Below are 24,117 nucleotides of genomic sequence, written 5' to 3'. Positions count from 1 at the left end.
ATATGACACAATACATCTGTAGTTTTCAACAGAAGTGTGCGTAGCGGGAAGTAAACCAGATAATTTTTCATCACAGCTTTTTTACATACTTGAACATATATAGCATTATTATCTGCTAGATAAATAGGTATTTAAATGTATCTTAAAAAGATTTTTAATCGTTTTAAAAACCTTAAGGCTCCAAGTGCGTTAGTTGAAGTGTTCTCAATAACGTACATGGAATATTTGATAATAATTATTTTCTTGCGAGTGAGAGCATGACAAAAACATATTTACCTATATATGAATAAAAAACGTAACTTAGCACAACAATTGGCCCCACCCGGCTGGTAAAAGCCTGTTCGAAGGCCGTCTACACAGTGGACTTGTTGGTACAATTTTGACAAATGAGAATACAGAACTGAGTTGTTACCCGTAGCGTCCAGATCATATATATTACCTCCATATAAAAAAAAAAACTACGAATTTTTTTTAATTACATCTGCGCAACGAGTTTAATGTCCACACTCTAACAAAAGTATAACAACTGAACAATTGATATTTGCCATCAACCGTCTATACTGCTTATTACGGATGCCACAACAATTTCTAGTAAACATGGATAGCTGCCCATGTTGACTTGAACAGCATTTCTGCCAATAGCATTTAATAGATCAAAATTGGGCTGCGCCGGACGGTTGCTGAGTGGGCGGCGAAAGATTCCTTTATCTCTGAATAAGCCAAGCATACAACAGGGCCACAGCATGAAATCATTAATTACCAAGTGCGCCGTTTGATGTGTGAACACTCGCTACAAAAGCTATCGTTTATGTATAGGGTGGAACAAAAATCACTTGACTTCTTATAAGGACATTCAAATGCGTGTGCCGAACGTTCGATTAGAAGGTCATATGCTTGAGTTAACAAGTCTATTTCTATTAGGTTTTATTTCATCTCGGAGAAACACAATAGGTGCGATGAAGAGCATTGATTTCGTGATCTCTCTCATACGATTGTCCAACATTTGTTACATCGTTCAAATTTCAGCGTAATTATTACTCTTGTTGACAGCACTATAACATCAAATTTTCATGCGGTCCGGTAAAATGAAATTTTTACCCATATCTCATCAGTTTATATCATCAGTGAAACAAAAGTAGTACATTTATTTGACCACACCCCTCGTTCATAGTGATCTGATGACAATAACGACGCCAGAAAGCACGTTACCTACATTCTTTTGAACAACAACAATTTAACGAGTCTGTTGACCTAACCCCGTATTCTACAAGCGTACACAGTGTAGTACCGTTAGGGTGTCGTCATTATGTTTACAATTTGTACATCTCGAGGTTGTTCCGTGAACTGAAGGCGTCACAACAAAGGTCAAGATATCCATGTCTATTATATGTACATGTATAGCTAGTCAAATGTTAACATATACTTAATACTTGTTCTGGAAAGAACCCACATACGGCTTTACCGCCATTCTCGTGCTTTTGCCTTTTAACAGTAATAGGCACATATAAGCTATTGTATAGTGATGTCTTATTATCGAATGCAGCCTGGATATTTGTCAAAAACAGGAAGTGCATCGAAAATCGAAATGATTGTCATGATACTGGCTAATGATGACATACGCGGAAATTTACCATATATATTAAAGGGGTCAAATTAGACTGTAATGGTGTAGTCGGCAACACAGAAATCTTGCCAGTCTCAGGGAAGCCTAGGCGCGCTTCGTAGTCTAGTACTATATTAATATTATTAAATCCTGAAAGCCAACATCTAATAATATACTCGTAAACGACTAAGATCTGGAATGCCTATAATAATTTTAGCTAACTATATTTTTTTTTCATTGATCGAAATACATTATTAAAGCGTCGTTATTAGATTGAAATACGTTATTGTTAAAGACGTTATTAAAGCGTCTTTAACACCTACTATTGTGCTTTTCACTGTCATAATATTTCAGTATTTGTTAGTTTTCATAACCAGAATATTTGCAACTCCTTCAAAAACAATTTTTTGCTTCCTAAGACTTCATCGACGTCTTTCGCTGCGTACTCGCTCTATCTCTTTTTCATCTAGCCTCTGACGGTTTGATCCACGTAAACATACCTAGTTATTGATACCGTACCTCCGTTTCCAGTGCTGCATACGAACAGGCTTGAATAAACCACAAAATATGGAATGAACGGCATCGAAAGACAGGTGACGTAAGGATCGATTGGGAACCAACAAGATAACATTGAGAGGGCAGGACTTTGTGCACCGCAGTTGAGCAAAGCGTGTTGAATCTACATTTCGCATGACAGAAAAATAAATCAGTGCATGGTGGAAGTTTCGACACGACGGGAAGTAGTTTATTGGGAAATTGTATTTTATAGCACCTTGAACGCAATCAACGATGTGCTAATTCCATCTCATCTCTCGGACAAAGTGCGTAATCCGTGTGATTTTGGTTATTCATTTGTGTACTTATGATCATTTTACTGGACGGAAACCCAGTCGAAACCTTAGTTTACCGTAGAGTAGATGTTAGCGCGTAAAGAGAAGCGTATCTTCTTTAATATGTTATGTGGTTGCAGTGTGTCACACACGGATATCGACGAAAAGTCCCGCGAGTACGTTTGCCGTTCAAAACTACTTAACTTTACGGAGGACCTTTTCTGAGAAGTACACACACGGTAAAACGCTGTGCTGAAGTACGAGATGCAGATCTCCGTTAAATGCCGATTGAGAAGTCTTAGTTTTGTTAATATATTTCAATCGTCCTGTGTTTAAAAGAAATTCCCAACAGTCAATTATGGAACGTCGTTAGTTAATGCTAGCTTAAAGTAAACGTCGTCCGGAAAACACCAGGCTATTTTTGTTGCTAATAAGTCAAATGTAGTGGCTGTCCGAATAATGCGCTAAACTATAGATCAAACATAAAAACAACATTGAAAACTCATTTCCAATAACTCCATAGTATTCTTAATGTTTCGTAGTCAACCATCCCGGTTTCTCATGTCCTGCATTGTTTGCCACTGGCAATTGTAGCCCTTAAACTATTTGCCTTATTTTAAGAACCGACACTTATTTGCGCTTTGTTCTCTGCTGCTAGCTAGTTTCACCTGCAATTGTTGGCAACGTTTAATTCGTTGTATTGAGATACTAGTTTTGTGAGATAAGTTGGAACGATGGGTCAGACAAGCTGGTATTGCCGTACCTATCTGTGAACGGACGGTTCGCTTCCATAAAATTCTTTAGCGAACAATTGACCACTATTCGGGCAGGCCCGCGTATTCTACATGAGCCTCGTTTGAACATGTCGCCTCAGCGGACCGGATACATGCAAAGCATCAACATCGATATGTCTGTCGATACACGAAGATTAATGGCTGGCAGAGCGGTATTAACACAGCATTCGATTTGGATTCCTACGAGACGGGACACAGCAAGTCGGCCGGACGAGCTGACCCAGTCAGATTGGATCGTCGTTTGGTTGAACTGAATGCCATCAAGATAATCTCGCAACCGAAAGACGCACCCCAGTAACAAAAGTACTCGACAGAGAAGCTATATTAGAACATAACTGGCAAATATCAAATTTCCATAATAAAAATATGCAGACTATACATATATGGTCTACCTATCGTGAGTTCTATAGCGGTTACTTGAATCTGGTATGTACGCGCTGTTAGGTCGCTGGTCAGAATCTAAAAATCCGCAAAACGATACTGCTATTCAATATTCTGTAGCTTGCAAGAATCATACACGTCTGAGCAGTACTGGTGCAGACTATACGGATATTTTCGTAATCAAGGTAAGAAATCAAGGCTTACATGAGGCGAGAGAACGTTAACACAAAAACAGTTGCCTTCCGAGCTACCACGGCTAAGATATTGCTCAAGCAAATTAAAACAAATATATATGATTAAGTACGTTGGCTTTTTTAAAGTAGTTCAGTAATCATTGATGCGATGACTGCGAGGCCTTAATTCGTCGGCAAAACTTGCTTTGTGAAACTCGCTGTGATTCGTACGGTTATATTTAATGTTACTTATAAAGGCATCGTGTCTCCATTTGTGTGAAAAAAGGTGTTTCCTAGGCATACGTTGACACTACTCATGCCTGTATTGCTTATGATGTAATGATAAACTTTAGTAGTAATTAAGTAGTAAGTAGTAACTTTAGTAGTAAGTTCGGTCGAAGAAAATCAGACCCTATTTTGTTGGATTGTTTTTTAAACAGAATGTTGAATCACTGTTGGCCTTGTTGACTTCTCTTATCTTGTTTCTACGCACAGCTTGTAATATCGCGCTTCGAAGCTGTGGTCATGTGTTGACATACCCTATAGGCGATCATGGACTCGCGATGAGCCATCGCATTATTGCGATGACTAGATGTTTTTCCTCACATGTTTTAATGAAATATGCAGTGATCTTTTAAATCGACTACTCTAGTATAGGGATGTATGAAGCCTCTGGTTTATTTTAGGTATAATAGCTGCTTGCATGTCGTCCCAATGCTCCTGTGGTACCCACTAAACTTAACGACACGTGAGGCAATCTGTCGTTGATATCGAAATCAGGCGCACTTTTGAATAAAGCGTTCAAAGCGATGCTTAATAAACGCCGCACAAGAATTACAGTTTGGAGCATTCACTTACTTTATGTTGCTTTAATAGAAGACGGCCAGCGTTATTGTCCTGCCTGGGTAAGATGCAGCCTATAGAAAACTGAAATGTAACTGGTTCTTAAAAATAGTCATTTTTTTGTTCCAGGCGAGAAGGTCCTGGCTCATCAGACGTAAACCGGTCAGTCCTAGGATAGCCAACTAGAACGCAATGGTGTCTACCTTTAGACAGTGGAATAAGATTGCTAAATGCTCAAAATTAGTAAGAAACAATTTGGCTAAAAACCAAATACAAACTATCCGCTTGTAAAAATGGTAATGATAATTTGGTACATATTAGAATGTTAGCCTGCAACCATTGTACAGATATCTCGTCAGCAGAAACTAGTTTCCATCATTGTTATTTTCATTGAATTCACAATTTCAGCATGAAGCCGAAGTGTTATCGCACTAGAATAAAAAGGGCGTTACGATGCAGTCAATCAGATCTTTCTGTTTGTGGGCGTATTTTTTTTTCGTTTAGCATACTCAAAGATGATATTTTGTTTGTCGCAATTTTGAATGCTATATCCCATTATGCCGATTGGAAATCAATAACGTGAACCTGCCACTAATAGTGTTTTTATTCGCTCGATATCTTTCTAACCGTTCGAATATCTATGATATTAATACAATGATATTTGAAATGCATGAATTATCCGGTCGCAGTGAGAATTTTTTTGTAAATTGTATATATATATATATATGTATATAAGTATTGTGTAACTTCATCAAACGATATCAAAAGCAATTGTGTTTCGCAGTGACATGCTGCGTACAAACGAGCCATTCATTTATTTTGGTAGACAGGTGCTACAATACAAGCCGACAAATGTATAATGCTTTTTCTGTGTTTACTTCTTTCCCTGAACATCTGGTCTCTATGGAAGTCTGCCTTCATAAAGTATAATAGAATTAGCGTTTTTCATTTATGTGTAAAGCATGTCGACGTATTCTTGAATAGAGTTCTTTTATTTAATTGGGCGTTAAAATTGTCAGTTATCAACCAAAAAGTTTTGACCCGGACTTCCACCATCGATTGTTATCGATCTCCGTTTGTTGTGAACGAACCGCTTGCGTTGCCGTAGTTAACAGGGGTTTATCAGCAGGCTATTACCGCTGTTAATACTCGTGCGAAACGCAAAGTGAGCAACTTTGCTCTAAAGACGATGTCAATGGAGGCCTTGGCATGTTGTGACACCGATGACCAAAGTCCCTCGGCTTATCTTCCTCAGCGCTTACTGCTAACAGCCCAGTGGAATACGTGAACGATGAATAGCGGAGAAAACGAAGAGATTTCGGGTTTGCTTTTTTGGCTGTTAAGTGTCGCGGCCCAGGAAGAGAAATCACGATTTAATAGCCATACAATCGTAGTAACAGTCTCTGTGATGTGATTATAACAATCAATGTCGGTATATCACCGCATCGCAGTGGCGATTGTAACGAAACAGAAATAGCTGAAAATCAATGAAAATATTAGTCACACTGATAATATACCGTAAATTGACAATTACAGCTCAGCTGAAGAAAGAATTGTAAAAGAGAGATCAATTAAAGCGACATATACGAGGTGCAGGGTATAAAGAGACGAAAGCATGATATTATTAAAGGTAGTAGAAAAGAAAACAAAAGCGCGAGAGAGATTACCTAAGTCCTTTAGTGATGATCTTAATTGGGCGTTAATACGCTGTTAAGTTTGACGTCTTGGAATTAAGCCATCAGGTATTGGTTCGGACGACTGGCTTTTTAAGGCTATGGCAGGAATCGAACTTAGATCACCAAGTGTTTTAGGTTAGGCCGTAACCACTGTACTATTATGGGTACAGCAATGGCGAAACGAAAGAGGTAGGCGTTCGTTAATATATGTGTGGAAGGTGTTTCACCTTCAAGTTTCTCACGCCGCGTCACTCACTGAGCATGTCAGGGACATGCCTCGTAACAAACCTTTTACAGACGGCTATAGCAGTTGACTGACTTGATATATTTTACTGAAATTCACTGCGTATTTTCGAGGTTTAACTGTGCATATAATTTATATACTCTCGATTTAGGTAAAAAAAAAATGATGTTTCTCAAAGGATCTGTATACATACATGAAAAAGCGATTTACCTGAACTTTCATTCAAATTACGTCACCGAAAAAATCACGTCGCTCAGATCCACCATCTATCCAGTAAACCAGATCATCATAGCAGAGCTGAATGTCCACTTGGCGAATACCATTCGATCTTCGCTATGCCACCGTCTGTCATTAGCAGTTTAGAAGGGCAATGCCCCCGCGGCTCTTCTGAGCGCTGACATTCCCGGCGTCAGCCAAGATGGATAGGCAAAAAGAAATCTCGCCTGACTATGCCAAGTTCATATGCACACAAACAAGCCTTAGACGGTTTTCGAAATGAAAAAAGAAAGTCAGTCTTTAAAAGGTAAGCTCGACAGAAGCGGCACAGGTTGTCCATGCACAGGTCATCGATTTTAGCAATTTTTGTTGTTATTATGAATAGAGCTCCCGTGCGAAAACGCTGAATTAGGTTCTTTAGCTGACGTTGAAAAGATCGGCTTTTTTTTTCATGAAAAATACATTCGTCAAGTTAACGTTCATTGCCTTTCTTTTGCGTGGGCCGCGGCTAGGTTTGACCTATATTTTTACTGATTTGGGAAAATATGGACATTATAGCAGCCTACTTTTGTATCGACTTGAACCATTTTGCACGGAAAGAGCCAAAATAGATCTTCGCTGTTGTGTGTGCTTCGAGTCACTGCTAGAAAATTCGTCAGTACTCATCTTCATCAATATAACATCTTTGCTTCTCATTTACTTTACGAATAGATCAAGATACGACAAGCTAGTCTTGTAATATTTAAGTTTTACGTTGCGTGCATACATTTTCTAAGCTACCTTGGTGTCCTCAATTATCTGTCGAATAACTTGCTTGAACAAAAGTTGGCTAAAACATGTTTTTCTCAAGTAGAATCGTTTAGGCGCGCAATGTGCTGTGTCCGATTATGTAAATTTCGCCTAGATAATTTGGCAAGATTAGCGATTAGAATAGACTTGGGCGCTTTTAAACGGAGACAGTTCGTATGTATATAGTTTCCGACGCGTCATCAGTTAAATCGGTAGCTCTTTTCCCAGTCTACTGTAGTTTTTGTGCCCCATACCACGCAGCGACGTCACATGCGGCAGTCCTTTGTCATTCCCATGGCCTATTATGACACAACAATGAGAAAGAAACATATCAAATACTTCGACATTTAGATTCGACAATACATCACAGTAATGTTTTGCCTTTTTCTAAAATATGCCGAGTATTCGACAAAAGTAGGTTGCCGGTGCATTTCGTCATCAGGGTTGTGATCTTAAATTTGTACGGGATTGTTGTGTGCATTTTCCAGCGATAGTTAATTTGTCAATGAAATTATTCGATCATTTACAGAATATACGTAATGAATGCATGAGCTTGCAGCACAGTTGATCTGTGATTGTCTTCTAGTTGTCGTATAAAATTTGCAGCTATAAAAAAGCTCTCACTATAAGTGTATGCCCAAGGCACGGTACCTATTGTGGAACAGATGCTTCGGATAAATGTACGCACTCATGAAATATAGCATTCTTCTCGCCGGACCTCCGATAACAAATGCAGTATACACCGACGATCTCGAATTGTCCGAAAGAGGCTATCTTTCTAGTTCTTCATCTAGTATTTATGTTCTTATGAAGTCAGGCGAACTAAGTTTTTTTTTTACAAACACTATGTGCGTCTGAAACAGCTGGCGGTTATATATCCATTACCCATTGAGCTTTTGTACTAACGAAAAATTAATCATAATAATAAAAACAGTTGTGATTGTCAAATTGTTAATCGGCTGTTTTCTTCTGTAATCTATTACACTTCAACTGAACTAAATTTTAGGTTCAAGGGTTGCCAGTATTCATAGGGCCTTGACTGTTACGACATCTTACGACATAATCCTCACACATATAACTGTATATACAAACACGGCAAAAACAAAGCTCTAACATCGGATTGATTAACCAGGAAGATTGCCTGTCACCATGTAGTTTTCGATATAAGAAAGGCCCATTGGCTGCAATGATCAGCCGCACACAGGAAGATTTTGACATTACCGATCTTGCCGTTCATTGAAACGAAGTGGTCATAAAGTTGAAATGGTACCGCTATTACAGGATTTCCGTGAAAAAAAAATAGCAATTTTACCGAACATCCAATACCGTTAGAACATTGTTGACCAGTAGAGGAGGATAATGTTCTGAAGCCAATCGAAATCACACGACTGGCCATGAGACCACTTATAAGAACATTCTCAAATTCGTCATTAGAAAACGTGGAAATAAAGACTTTTATTCCATTGCTTTTGAAGGGGTTGGCCTATTCGTGAATCTTTTTTTTTGGCATTTCCTTCTGCTCGAACAAAATAGGAGCAGGAATATTGAATACCAAGGACCGCAATTCTGTGCGACCTACCTACCATCCAATGAATATGTCTGTTAGCAAACGAGTTTACGGGCAACACCTGCCTTTGCGACAGATTTCTGCCTGATAATTGAAAGGCTAATGTTCCGTATTGGAACTGTGAGCATTTTCGTCGTTTTCTGTCGTTGTTTCTTTGAGAAGTCGAGCCACAAGCAGAAAAGGAAAAAGAAAACTAATCGAACAATTTAACTCATTGACAAATTCAAGTGGTAACCAGGGCCGCATGTATAGATAGAATTTTGACGAAGTAAAATAACTTACGCCGGCAGACACAGTGGCACAAACTAGGACTTCGATGGACGGATTTTGGGATCGTTTTTTGTCTCGCCTCTTTTCTCGCTCAAACGCATTGCTCTAATAAGCAGCGAAAAATGAATCCTCTATAATGTCAATTGTTAAATCACCACTGCAAGCAACTGGAAGGGAACAAGAGTTCTTGTATTCATCTACTCGAACAGTTTGCATGTAGTGGACACCCAAAGCTTAACAATCGGATTTCTAAGATAATTGCAATGCGTTTATCGCGATGAGATTCTGGTCTATCTATGTGATAGGGTATGAAGGTGGCTTTTTATTTTTTTTACTAATTTTTAGGGTGTTAGAAATTGTAACAAACCATAAGCGAAAATGACATCAAACTTTATTAAAGGTTGCCTTCGAATGCAGTCAAATTTAATAAGATATTTGTCAAGTTTAATGTAATGCGTGTGCCCGCCATAATAGCTCGTCATTGTGACTTGTGACTAGAAATAAGCGTCGACGTGCGGCGTTTGTGTGTAAACTTTCATGGATAATAAAATGACGATCAATGTTAAAACATCTGATATAGTAAAAAAAAGAAATGTTTATGATAATTTTCAAGGACAAGTAATATAAAGCCTTAGTTATACTAAACAAATATTACAACCAATAAACAAACACTTGTGACTCTTTCACTTATTGCTTATCTGACTGAACAATGCGCCGCTATACGCGATCCGACAGACGTCAGCTTCGCTACGGTTGTCTTAAATGTTAACTACTACTAAGTAAAATGGCCAGTGTTTTTTTGTTTTGAAATTTAAATAGCCAAAGTTAATTGCTTTCGGCCAGCGTCAAGCGATGGCTGGACCGAATCGATAATGTTTTGATCAGGGTGCATCGTTTATCTGGGTAGTCAAACACGAGGAGAAAGTTGAGGAAGACAGAAGTCGAAAGGGTCCAATTGTCGCCGTGTTTTTTGCCCAGGCGACGTTAGTCTCTTAGCGATACGTGCTTCCTGTAATACGCGATGCTGAGATTTGCAGACCGGTGGCGGATCAATACCAATCTGAATATCTACGCTAGCCGAAATCTGTCAGGTTACGAACTAAGCCTCAACTATGCTTGCAAGCTTCCTATAAACGCCAATCATGGACGCGATACTGTGTGTCGATTGGTTGGCAAATAAGAGGAACACGCGAGTGCGTTTGTAGCGATTGATTTGGAAAGCAAACACGTGTGCTATATGGAAACTAAATACGGGTCCAATTCAGATCTAATCGTTTCTTATTCGTTGTTTGGAATATTCAATACAATCTATACTATGTAGTAGTGTATTGTACGATTGCGTTATCTATGAACATAGGTTTGGACGACTTGTTAGAAAAACTGCTAGGGCTTGTGCTCTTCAGTATAACTAAAAGGTAAACGAATACAGGGACTCGTATCTTGAATGATCTATTATCATTATCGCAATGAGTAGTTATTAAAACAAGCGTGTATGGCATGATCTTTTACATTACGCCACCGTCTCAGTGTAATTACGTTTTGTGTTAAACATGTGCCCTATTAGATGAGCGTTTTTCGATTATGTGTCTACTTAAATGTTTTAGGTCGGTATGATACCAAATAGGGGCTTGACGGCGCTGTATCGGATACCTAAACCGTCGTTACAGAGGGTTGCCGGGGGGTTGTGACATAAGGCTTCAGCTCTTGACCAACGATTAGTATCTTCGCGAATGATCAAGTAGATGACTAGCCTGGTCATGTCATCGGGCAAATTACGTTATATTATTTAATCGTTGCCACGTTAGCAGACAACTAATAACTCGATAATTGACAGCAAAAGGGTGTCGCATCCCCCAGGCCATCGTTACTATACCATCAGAAGTCGCTGTCACAGCCGAAAATGTTAAAATCGTTTGGTGTTATTATTTTCAGCTTTTGAACAGAAGCGGGGTAATAGGTCAACTTTGCCCCGTAGACGATCGGAAATTATCCAATATCGTGGGCAAAATTTTAGTGGAGCAATCATCAACCCGCTTGTAATAATCCTCATGCGTTCAGTAATCGTCCTCGTCATTGTATTAGCAAAATTTCGGGTCTGCCGCGTGACGTATGGCAATAATAGGCCAGCGTATCAAAACAATTCGCCCTCTGAACCACGGAATTCCAGTGACTGGAAACGGGAAATAACATGTCACCACCGAGAATGATATAGTCTTAGAAAACCAACCAGCAGAGGCACCAATGACTGGCGAAATTCTGGTTAATTTTAAGTATACGTTCCTTTCACTTGTATAGTGTCAACAGGCCTTAAATGTAGTAAGTACAGGCTTTAACTAAAGTAAATTATGTCGAGTCTTAATGCTTGCGACAATTGCGCGATTTTTATGTTATAAAGCGAGGGTAAAGACCCAGCTGCAAGACTAGAACTGCGGCTTTGATGGCCTGGCTGTCCATGGTTGCTCGGGTAGCACTGATCGGGTCAGGGGTGCGTAAGAAGATCGTTCTGGAGTCGTGCTTCGTGATGACTTACAGAGGCACAGATAAACAGATTAAAAAAACTATGTGCAGGAAAAACGCCGATTCGTTGACGCTTGGGCCTGGATGGAAATGATTCTTTACAGCTATGCCAATATTTTGGATATCATAAAAAGCCATGGAAACTCAAGCACGTAACAGCGTGGTGGTGCAAATCATTAAGGATCAATGGCGCTCGTATGTTACAATAGTTGAGAATCGTACCTGCATATACGGCTTACTATTTGTTTGGCTTGTATTATTAATGAGATCAATTAAACTTATTGTTATCGTTCAAAAGGACAGATCCAGTAGCTCCACTGTCTAACAAATGGACAACACGCGTGCGATTCTTTTGATAAAACAATTTAGAGGAAACATAACATATAGTCGAAGAAATTCCATCGCGGTAGTAACATAAGCGTACATGTTTTGACAACATTGCTATGTGATGACCTAAGGCTAGCATTGTGCAGTTATAAGCGGACCTTTTCGAGGCGTCTAGATACTGAAGGCGTTAACCGTAAAACACTCAGCAACCGATTGTTTCCGCTTCTATAATAACCTACCTATGCATAAGTACGTGTTCCAGGCGGTAAGCATCTCATTTTCTGCTTCTGTACGCCGAATTTAGATAATAAGTAAAAATATCTAACGGGTTGGTGATGGACCTAAACCGAACAACAATAATTTGTAGCCTGGAGAATTGCTCTTGCGGCTGTTTACCACAGAAGTTTTATTGTTATCGTTGACATTTTACCGACACGACTATTTGTTGCTTTTCCATGTTGATTATCGTCTTGTGTAGAATAATGCATAGTGCGTATGCGTGTTGGTGCGTCCAATCGATTACTTGAGAAAGGTGTTTCTGTTTTGCTTCCATTGTCTATTCTTTTCGCCAGGGTCAGTGGGAATAAATGACTAAGGTACTTTGAGACACCGAGACAACAACCCCACGATTCATAACTCTCTATTGACCGTCCAGTTCACTGGTGCATAAGGCTTAGGGATCTCTTAATAAGGTCTATAACCTATCATATCAAATCCTAGCTGTGCTAAGAAGAAAATTTTCGTATTATATTTTAACGAAAAACATCTAATTTTACTTGTTAATACTTTTTCTACTCAGTGTTTATTACAATGGAATGAATACGTTCCGAACTTAACAGACTCTTATTACGTTTTTAGGAGATATGGGTGCAGTCTGTTGAATCAGCTCATTGAAGATCTAATATATACTTTTAAAGTGAACATCTTCAGACGATGTTTTCATTCGTCAGTATTCTTCTTACTAGTGACGCTGTCAACCAGAAGATCAGTTTCCACTATCGACTATTATCGTTATTATTATTGGTTATTAGTTTGTTTAGGTTTGTTCTTTTCATTAGTCTGACCGTACCATCTGCGTCAGTTTTTCTTGCTTATCGCTTGCTCAGAAGCGGGAATATAAATAGTCGGGTAGAGATCACCTGTTCGGTGAGTAATCACATCCATACTATTTAAGGTTCTGGATTCCTTAGCCGAATAATAGCAATCGACGATATTTTAAGGATGGGTTTTCTTAAATAGACAACATGTTTTGGCCTTTTTTTTGTATTGTCGCGCTGTATTCTGGGAAACAGTTCGAGCAAGCTGGTTATCAAAAGATTGATGGGCACCATATAATTCAGAATTGATAGAAAAAAATGCGGCGCCATTTTCACGTCCCGCTGCCGTAGATAATCAGGAAACAATAAAAGAAATGATGAGTTCAGACAGCTAACGTATTATGTATATGTGTGTAAGGACACGCTAAATTTGTTAAAGGTAAGAGTCGGCTTGTGCAACTCCTTGCAAAACGCTTTTTCTGGAACTCGTTAATTTTCTTCATTTTACCTATTGCGGAATCCCTCAGGCCAACACATTTAACCAGAACGATAATCGTATATAATCCGTTGGATATTATTTGTGACCTTATTTGACGAGAAATAGCTCAAGACGAGCCTGTTACGACATGCAGCTGTTGAATTACGATCTAGACAACAGCGTAATCAATAGAATTTTTATCGTAATTTCGATACGACTCATGCATTTCAGAATCTAACAGCGGGCTCCCTCGCGGGGTTTACTGCTACCGTTCGAAATCGGAAGGCTGCGTTGCCGCGGTAACCGGTTCCGCTACACAATGTACTTTCGTTCTCATTGGGATCCGGTTCCGTCGTTCATCAACGGGGGCAACAAGGTACCGGCAATCGGACAACTGCTCGACAGTTGTGCCATGTAAATCGATTTATGCTATGCTGCCATATAAACGTTGATAATATATTTCCTTTTTATGGAATTTCTTTTCCGCTGCTGTACATTTTTCCATTTGCCGTTTCATCATCGGTACGTTGTTGACCAACTAGAAGCGTGCGGTGCGAAGCGGCCCTTCGCTATCCGCCGCAAACGTAAATGGGTTTGCCCTCGGAAAAGAAAAACGAATCAACTGTGGGACGGTTTGTGTGTCGCTTCTTGTTGTTCAATTGTGTTTGTGGTGCTGAATGCATATTATGCTCCGATTAAACTACAACAGAACAGTTCCTGTTTTATGTATTTTTCGCTGACTCATAAATGAGGGCTCTAAGGAGAAGCGTACGATAAGTCCATGTTAGTAAAAATATATAGATGGGCACATGATGAAATAATAGGTAGATATTGCTAAAATTAAGAGTGAGATAAATGAATACGTATAAATGAAAATATATTTAATTTATGCCATTTGTCTTAAAATTAAAGACTTTGACAATTCCTCATCAATTTATGTTGGACCAAAACCTTTAGGATTTCTCCCTTTAGCCGGGTGTTTTCCTATTATTTTAGCTTGTGTTTTTTTCAACCGTATTTCCATTCATGTTACTATCTGTGCGTATCACACGAGTTATACTAATCTTATCACAACACAATTAATTGGTTCGCTCTGCTCCGATTCGCTGTAAATATCATCCGGATTATGCCATGAACCTATAATGACCCATCGTTAAGCCACCACAAGGGGCTGAAGATCGTGTGCAAAAGCCATGCCCAGATACCAAAGCTATGAAATACAACTTAAACGAACCGTCTTTTGCACCAAAAGAAAATTAGTGAGTTAAATTAAATAACTGTAATCTATGGAATTAGCAGAAGAAGCTGCAGAGTGAGAGATTCTCCTACCGAAAACTAAGGCTGCGCCAAAGAAACTGCTGCTACATGGGACGCGCTAAAGTTCGAGATTACCTATTAGCCAGCACTTCAGTCAAACAGAGTGTCTATTAAAGCTGCACGTCAATCGTTCTAGAAGAAACGTCTTTGAAAAGAGTTACTCATGGGAAAGCCGTTGGAGCCAAGCGCGACTAGCGGGTAGGCTGCAGGACATCGTAATGTCCCCGATTCACCCTTGAACACTGAAATGTTCAATCGATCATAGATGTGGATCACAGAAAAAGAACAGTCGAGGGGAAGTTTAACATGGCGTATTTCGCGATGTACCATAATTCTCGTTTTGGCCCAATTACGCTTTTCCAGCCATTAATCTTCGTTGCCATATATCGTAGGACTGCCCGTTTAATTCAAATGCGTATGATGAACATTAGAGCACGGAGAATCAAAAAAGTAAAAGTGTATTTCAATCAAAGGGACATAACGCAACTTATTTACTTTTATATTTTAGAAACTTTATTTATTTAATATTAAAGAAATGTCACGGTACAATGTAAATAGGATAAAAATAACAGGTTTGTATCTGAAACACCTATTACGGACCGAAGAAAAATTCCGCGCTTACGACCTAGTTAACGTCTTTCGCGTCATGTAAATAGTGAAGGTGATCAAGATCTAGCGGCAAAAGCTACTTCATTTGTAGTATAGCTGCTTTATTTAGTTAGCTACTTTGAATATTCTTCTAATATAGTAGAGAATATTCTTTTTCTATTTCTTCTTCTAGATACTTCCAGATACAGGGATTACTAGAGACGGGAGCGAACGATTTGTCTAGACGATGCCTTATTGCTTCTATTAATGTCGTTGTATCTATAATACAAACCACACAATCTTTGCCAACTTGTTAATGTGATAAATTAGCAAGACGAAGATTACTGTGTTGCATTTTTCTTAGACAGATGCGCCTATCAACTACGCATACCTTCTTCAATCATGTTGTCCAGTATAACTGCTTTTGAAGTAATACCGCATAGCTTCACGTTAGCTTGTAAACGTAAAAAAAAATCGCATAGAATAAGCATAATTCTAATAACATAGATATAGCTTCTTTTTCTATTAGGGACCAAAGAGCATCGTAACTTGTAAATCTTAAAGGGATTTTGTAAATGGTGTCTGTTCGTAACTTGAGTAGTCTGGTTGCAATTTTTAAAAACCTTGTAAGTTATCGGCTTACAAATAAAGCAGAAAAACAATCGATGATGGCGTGCTTACGTGGCGATTCTCTGTTGTCTCTGAGCCACGACCTCTGAAAGATAAATACTGAGCACCAGTGAAAAATCTTTATCAGCTCGGTATTGAGTAAACGATTTCAGATAGATAGTTAAATGTACACATATGCTTGAATCTTAACGATTCAAGATACACACAAATGCATTCAATATTTGCGCGAGCCAACTACGGTTGGGTCGAAAAGTGGACCTCACAACTCTTAAAGAGGTCACAGTGTCAAAAGCAATTAGAACTATAGATAGAAATTGAATCGTAATAACCGCGAGTCGTCAGACAGGTTGTGTCGCATAGTTCGCTAGAAGCACTGCGACAACAGTTAATCGGATAGTATATAAAATAGCACTGCCTATAAGCTCATAACAACTATCTCATATACCCCTTCAATGGCATAAAATCGTCGTGCGTCGACCGGACCCAACTCCTAATTAATTCATTCTAAAACAGCTGTCTCGAGGCAGCGGACGAAGGGGGAACAGTTGCCTGTTCGAACCTCTAAAAACACATTCGCAAGAGGAGCACCAATGACAATAGGAAGGGTGTCTACCTCCACTGGATATTGGGAATACGTCTTCGCAAAGCGTTTGTCTCCCATCTGTGACGGTCAGTTCTGTCACGATCGTCGCCGCTTTCAACTCATCCACAACGTACGCTTGCGCAGACGACAGGTGTTCGTGCGTCCGTGTGTACGTGCGTGCGGCACAGTCGGGTAAGGACGATGCTATAACCACTGCAGTTAAGAGCAGTTCGGACAGCACTGCGGATCAGTGCCGATGTAATGCTGCGTACGCAACGGCGGATCTTTCCTATACCTTTATTTGTGTGAGGTAGCGCGTATTAGAACGGCATAACACAGAGGGAGTGTTGCGAACAGCGAGGTAGCGAACAGTGGTGCAGGTGATGGTCGTATCGGTAAGTATCACTGCGTATGCGGAAAATGTAGAAGTCGGCCGATTTTGAGTTTCTCTGCGTCCATAAAAGCCAGCTGGTGGTTACACATAGAGGCTGTGAACGTATTGGGATCTAATGTGCTACAGAATCGAAGAATTCGGCAAGTATGGCGACAATGTGCTTTCAACAAACAACGACGAAGAGTTTTGTTTTGATTTAAGTAGGAAACACAATTAACAAGTGGCAAATATGGGATGAGAAAGTAAATTAAGTTAAATTGGTGCGCGGCGTCAACTAGTTTTTGCTGGTCTTATAGATGATTGTTTCTTACACAGGGTGTTTAGGGAATCGCATTGTCTAGTTTACACCGGACGTTAAAAAGGATAAGAAAAAAAATTGGTGCGTCAACCATTTTACGATGTCGTGGTAGATTTTTATTTCAAACAATATATATCTTTGTCTTAGAGAAACAATGTCTTTATCCTCGTTTGCTACTTGCTTTTCCAGTAACGTATTCTAGGCCGTTAATGCGTCTGGCCGCAATTATCTTGAATGATTATTCACTATGGTATCCAATAGTTTTTCCCATGGAAGTGTTTTACTATCAGAAGATGCGGTGCAAACTTATTACCAACATTACGTAAACCGTATTCGACTAGATTTAAGGATGCCTTCGATAAATACCACGGAGTAAAATCGATTCTTATTAAATAAACCAAAAATTGAGTTGATTGAATTTAGAACTACCTAAGGATCGGAGCCGTATTTTCATCTTTATCTCTCTAATATTTGCTTTCCTTTGCCGAAATATTTCCCCAGGCTGTCAGGCTATAAAGGCGAGTTAATTGACTGACGATCAGGCTATGAATCTCCTACTGTTACTGTTTTTTTTTATATTTGTTTCACTATGCAACTGGCGTATGCGACACCCAAAGGGACGCTTGCAGTGTGCGGATTGGTCCCGCACAATTATAGTACAATAATATTGTACCCGACAATATGGCGAAATACCAATGTTTTTACTAAACTTTCTGTATTATTCCATCGTTTGTTTGATAGACCTGTGGCAACCGCGATAGCAATGCGCCACTACACAGTCTCACCAGTCGCGGCAGAGAGGATCACACGGCTCGAAGCAGAAATGAGATATTCCTATAATGTTTTATGTGAAAGTAGTGCTTGCGCTTATCAAGCATCCGAGACACAAGAACGTACCCCTCACAGTTTCTCGGAGAAGTATGATTTATTTCGAATGCGACCATTACAATTATTCTATTGAGCCATGGTGGATTTTGTCTTTCCATATTCCCATTTCTCCAAATTCACTAGACCAAAAGCAGAAGCTTTTCGGCACACGTATCGATGCATGTCCAGACGGGTGCTCCGCCGTGTATATGCTGACGTCTATTCGATGAGAAATTGAACAGCATTTGGTGAGATGAACGGTATTGGGCGAGTAAGCAACAGGCGATGAAACTATTTAGCCGTGATGAACTGTCACCGGGCATCGGAATAACGGCTTCTACGGACCCCGACTTAATCTTTTCCCCGTTTACAACCCACATAAATATATAACTCGTTGATTTTATCGTGGCCATGATGGTATTAATTGCCTATACTTTGATAAGAGTGGCGATTGACTAACAAAAGCCAGATAAGTCGACTGTTTTCGTGCGCCGATTGAGAGCGTTGTTGTTTCTATAATGGGTGAAACGTAAGACGAAGTCACACGGTTTAGCCCGGCCGAAACAACTAATTTTAGTTACAATATTCAATACTGGCTGAGTTATGGACGACCATGGAAATACGTGTTTTAACATATTCGCTATCTCGTTCTATTGCGCTACGTACGTTCTCTTTAGATTTATTTGCCAATTACCAGGGGTAGTGCGAATCTGCCGATAGTAGCTATACACTGCCGGGTTGCGCAGTACGTTCTAAAAGTGGCATAAACGAATAAGTTGTGCTGACCCGGTAACACTCAGGCGCATGGTTAAGACGTTCACGAGAGGTGCCTCCTACCTGCCTTTATTAACAATAAATCATATATTTTTTTCCTATTACATTATTGTTTAGGAGGTTACATGTGGCGGTTGGTGGTAACCCTTAAAAATTCGCTCTATTTCTCATGTCATTGCTTTTATGAGTAGTGCTCATTGCGTCAAATGGCCTCATGTGGCCTAAGAAGTTTGGTCAGCTCAAAAAATGAAAGAAAAGCGATATTTTTTAGGTTGCTAACGCAACGGAGCATTTTTGTCATCTTTTAGGTAATAAAATTATTTGGCCTAAAAGCGGCCAACACTGTGAAATTTCGTTCGTTTATTAACATGTCTAAACTCAGTTCGATGCTTTGATAGGTCAGCATGTTACGGTTATGTCATTCACGCTGGCGCTTGAGATTACTATTGGAAAAGTGCGAACTTAATTGTTGTTACTGGTGATTTATTTAAAGCTCCGCCGTCTTCCGGTGGTTTACATAAGTGTTTTGCTTCTCCTGGCGCGCATCTTTCCCCATCTAATCCCTATCACTTTAGTTCGCTTCGAGCGGGTTTGTGAAGCTATCATATTTTTTTGTTGCGTTAGTTCACTGTTCGGTCGTTACCCTTTAATCTTGTCTCGTCGTTATGCTCCCGGTGCTTTTTCTCTGCCCTCGATCCGCGCTTGCTCTTCCAGTGCAGTGTTCCATTTCATCTTCCCTATAGTTTCCTTTCTAGCAACTGGCGTTCGGCCCCGTCTACAATATCAGCGCATAGGTAGCAAGCCTGTGGTGTTCCGCCCAATGGAGAAGCCCAGCTATTCTCATTTTCACTTCGTCTCTTTTTGCTGCGCGATCATCCATCCAGCTCGTTCACTTCTTTCGTCATCATTGTCTTCAGCAACATTAGCTTCATTTTTAGCAGCAGCAGCAGCGACAGGATTTTCTGGCGGCAGCAGTCCCGCAGCTAAAAACAAATCAACAACAGGAACATCGCTGGCATTAGCATCCTCGTGATCGGCGTGTCAGACGTTGGTATATTTGCTTGAAACAGCGCGCCAGCTGTTGCTATCTCGTCCGGAGCGATCGTTTTACTATGCCTGTGCCGATATGTAACATATCGTATTCTTTGTTCGCTACTGGTGTTCAGCGCTGCGGCCACCGCTAAATTCACCACGAGGCATCAACTTCGCAGGGAACGCTAGTCGGCGCCACTGCCTTCGCGAATGTGACGGCGTCCGAAAAAAGCGCATCCACTTGCCGACCGCCTTATTTCGCAACTATGCGTGACTAATAAACGACAACAATAACACGCTACAATAATAACAACAACAACAGCGGTAATCGATGCGGGTATTTTTCCAAAAACAAAAAAAAATCGACAGAAAATCAGTAACCAAAATGAACTAAGCACGAAAATGACAGACTGTATTGTCCGCTGTAAATCGTTTTTGAACATATATAAAATGACACCCGTATACAAACATGCGAGTGCGTGTTTGCGATAAATGTTCTAACAGACGTACGATAAAATTAGAGCAGATCTATTACGTTATCTAATCGCGCTACATTTTGTACTGAATTAACAGTGAATAAAGCACGTTTATAGCGAACGTTGTACACGGGCGCCTAATACAGTTTAAATTCGAAACTTAACATATACAGGTCGACTTCGTGTTAAGGCTTGTTTGGCCATGGTAAAATAACCCTTCGTACCAGAAAAAAACCACTATGTACTTGAGCCACTCTTTCGTTCGATGAAATGATGATCACAGAGTGAGGATAATGAATTATAGACTGTATGTGCTAAGCGCGGAAAAATTCATCTTATGCTAACAAATGTACGCAGTTGATAATGTACAGTGGCCAGCTCTAGTGTCGAATGATGAGTGAGAGGTGGTACTCGATACTTAGGCAATCAGAGACGGGTTGTCGTCCTTAACCTTCGTCAAGCGGTATATGTCTATTTCTATTGACATGTCTATTGATAAAAGCTGAATGTCATCGCAGTTTTCACATCAACCCAAAAGAAAAAATCGGTCAAGTTGAACGATCCACCAAAAAACCCGACCAAACTAGTTCATCTGCCATATTAGTTTAGTTATCGACGCTCATTTTCAATAGAAAACATTACTTACCTCTAAAGTTTAAAGTTGAAATATACACCTATCAAGGCAACATTATGAATCTGTTCTAACTCGACCCAAACGAAATATCGCGTCGATACACCTTCGGGGTGTATTACAAATACATACGATCGCAAATATTTCTTCAGGATTTAATATATCTAATAAAAACGATCTGACGTAAGGCCAATTATGGTGATTCTTTTTACAGGGATTCCTCAGGCCGGTACTATATCCGCCCGGATGTAGTACCGGCCTCAGGAAGAAAGCCCAGAAAAACACGTCTGTGTCCTATAGATTGTCATTGTCATGCTCTCGGAACTACGACAGAGCTCCGTTATAGTCGAGTGGTAACGTGTTTGCATATTAAACTTAGCGACACGTAGTGGTCTAGGTCCGAATTTGGCCGTAGACGCATCGAGTGGGCACATTGACCGTAGACCGTTGGCTTCGTGCTGGAAAGAGCCAGCCGTCTAATTAGCACCGCCTAACGGCGTAACTACGATACGTAAAATAGAAAAGAATTTTCTCAAAGACTCTCGAACAAAAAATGGTCCTCGGAGCGGTAGCCCTAGCCTTGCACAGAAAATACGCTTAGCGACACGTCACAACTTGCCGGCCTGCCTGTCGTCTTCCTGAACGGTCTACTAGCGCAGACGATGTAAGTCAGATCTCGCAGGCTTACAAATCGTTCTCGCGTGCATTTCTAGAAATATCATATGCTAAAGTGGAGACGATGTCCTCTTTCAGCGTCACACGTTAACCTTCCTATCTTTTTTTTCTATTCGGCTTCTACGAAAACGACCCACTTCAGGCCCTGAAGATGATGGCGCAGCGAGCGGATGCTTCCGACAAGTCGACGTAATCTTTGTGGCAAAGCACTCGAACACCGAGTGTGTCGATCGTAAGCGTCTGTCCACTCTGTGTTCAGCTCAAAGAACAAAAAGTTCTATGTTGAAAGTGAAACTTAATTAGAGTTATCTAAAACGATACATATCAAGGGCGACTAGATATTCTGAAAAGGTCAATGATCCTAAAATAGATCTCTGAGTCTATGTTCAATGGAACATATAGGACACAGGTGTGAATTAAATATATATGTTCCGGGACAGTTGCTGCCAATAGTACTATGTTCTGTAGTAAACAAAGTGGGTCAGTGGAACATATTAAGAATCAAAAAAACCCTTTAAAACACATGTATCTCTATACGTTTTTAAATAAAACTCACATTAACGCTTTTCTATAAGATATATTTGGCTGGTTTCAAAATTAGCCTCTGATGAAGACTGCTCAAACATCTCGTATCACGTCTTTTTGCATTATTTCCACTAACCACATGGATTTCACTGACGTTTTTCCAGCTCTCTTCGCATCTGGTCATTTTGGCATGCACGCACGCACGTACAAACATGCTCGGCACAGTATCTAAACATTTATTTGTATACGTGCTCATATACGATGTTCCCGTTCAGGTGTCGGTCTCCCGCTTGGCCTCTATGTTTCGAGTTCTATGCTGTCAGGGGTAGTTCCATCAAACGGCCAGCCCCGATCCCAGCCCGAAACGAACTGTCTGTCTGTGGCCGAGGCTCGAACCTAGAGCACGACGTGTCCCGCTTAGCAAAACGCACTTCCGTTCTGTCCAGACGACGAAAAAGTCTAATACGGTCGGAACCGCTATTCTGCGATTGTGTATCGAATGAAGGCGGTAAGCACTTGGTTCCGGGGTACAAAAACAAGCCCCGAGCTTTAACACGAACAGACACCGTTCCAGCGATAGCTTCCTTAGTATTTGACATCGCCGTTTGTCGATAACAATGCATACATTGTACAATGTAATAGGCAGATGTTTGATGACGTTAGCGTGACAGCTGGTCGGTGGCCATCGCAGTGTGGCGTTGTTTCGATGTAGTACTGGCGGACGCGACGATGGCAAGTGTATTTAGCGATTGTAATAGATCAGGTTAAATGAGGTGCTAATGATTCTCGCTGTCTCGTCAGGCTGACGCTTTATCCGTCACAAAACATTATACAACGCATTGTGCATCGATGGTTAGTTAGAAATGATATGCCTTTTTTTTTCCACAAAGATGCAATACCATCGTTATTATTACTATTGCCATCATCGTCGCGTGTCATACAGTCGCGTGGTCAGGGCACGACGACGTTGTTTTAATGTCATTGTCACTTCGTCACCGTTCGTTTTGGTTCATCTTCCCGTTCTTCTAGTTGGACGATTGTGAGCGGTCGCTGCTGATCCAAATGTTACCTCGGTTATGGTCTACATAATATGGTCTGCGTTTACCTGTACGTATACTGTTTTATCAATAAACACCTAGATCATTCGCAGTTTGTATATGTAGGGTCTAATGGAGCGGAAAATGTGAAAAGAGGTGAGAGGTTCGTCGGTTGCCTTTGCCCTTTCTAGCATTGCTCATTGTTCTATCTCGTACCATATGGATGTTTGCGATTCCACGATGGCGAAGTTACGACCCAAATTGCGTTCGAGCTTACTAGTTGGTACGTGCCGAAGTGGTCGTAAGCATTAGAGTACACCTATCGAATACGTGAAGGGCTTATTGAAACAACATTATTTGATTGTACATAGGTGCATTCAGTGCGTGGGATGAGACTGTATTTGGCGCCAAATTTCAAACTAAACTGCTACAGGAGAACTTGTAATATTAATCTAGAGATAAAACGGCGATGCTTCTAAGGGAATTGAAGAAATCAATATTTTAGTTTGATACACATTGGAGTGGATAAACTAAATAGAAAATGG

General features: G+C 40.2%; 2 protein-coding genes and 2 long non-coding RNA genes across 10 annotated transcripts in view; 3 read left to right on the top strand and 1 right to left on the bottom strand.

Annotated features, from left to right (window-relative positions):
* Positions 1-5,102, top strand: part of LOC111260404 (tRNA-specific adenosine-34 deaminase regulatory subunit adat3) — an 11,235-nt gene extending 6,133 nt beyond the window's left edge. Inside the window, exons 7-9 of one of the 3 annotated variants that reach the window (XR_002680321.2) lie at positions 2,135-2,424; positions 2,574-3,793; positions 4,754-5,102. Coding sequence is in view for 1 of the 3 variants with exons in the window: in XM_022833140.2 (XP_022688875.1) it covers positions 4,754-4,782 (29 nt within the window). In the remaining 2 variants the exon portion in view is untranslated. The remainder of the gene's footprint in view (positions 1-2,134; positions 2,425-2,573; positions 3,794-4,753) is intronic. The other 2 variants (XR_002680323.2, XM_022833140.2) reach the window with 2 other exon arrangements.
* A 116-nt stretch (positions 5,103-5,218) lies between these two features.
* Positions 5,219-24,117, bottom strand: part of LOC111260408 (uncharacterized) — a 48,088-nt gene continuing 29,189 nt past the window's right edge. For 2 of the 4 annotated variants that reach the window (XR_015311064.1, XR_015311062.1), the window contains one exon: positions 5,219-6,101. This is a non-coding gene — a long non-coding RNA (uncharacterized LOC111260408). Of the gene's footprint in view, positions 6,102-19,658; positions 20,180-22,566; positions 22,665-24,117 lie in introns of those variants that run through there. The other 2 variants (XR_015311063.1, XR_015311061.1) reach the window with 2 other exon arrangements.
* On the top strand, positions 14,790-21,528 carry LOC111260407 (uncharacterized). Its single transcript, XR_002680327.2, has 2 exons — positions 14,790-17,258; positions 19,940-21,528. It is a non-coding gene; the product is annotated as an uncharacterized LOC111260407 (long non-coding RNA).
* LOC111260405 (uncharacterized) overlaps positions 22,919-24,117 on the top strand; it is a 40,453-nt gene continuing 39,254 nt past the window's right edge. The window contains exons 1-2 of one of the 2 annotated variants that reach the window (XM_086968312.1): positions 22,919-23,043; positions 23,565-23,642. The gene's annotated coding sequence lies outside the window, so the exon portion shown is untranslated. Of the gene's footprint in view, positions 23,044-23,297; positions 23,388-23,564; positions 23,643-24,117 lie in introns of those variants that run through there. The other variant, XM_086968311.1, reaches the window with a different exon arrangement.

Source organism: Varroa jacobsoni, unplaced genomic scaffold (genome assembly GCF_002532875.2).
Source record: "Varroa jacobsoni isolate VJ856 unplaced genomic scaffold, vjacob_1.0 scaffold_436, whole genome shotgun sequence".
In the NCBI taxonomy this organism is placed as follows: Eukaryota; Metazoa; Arthropoda; class Arachnida; order Mesostigmata; family Varroidae; genus Varroa; species Varroa jacobsoni.
This window is presented reverse-complemented; position numbering and strand designations above follow the sequence as displayed.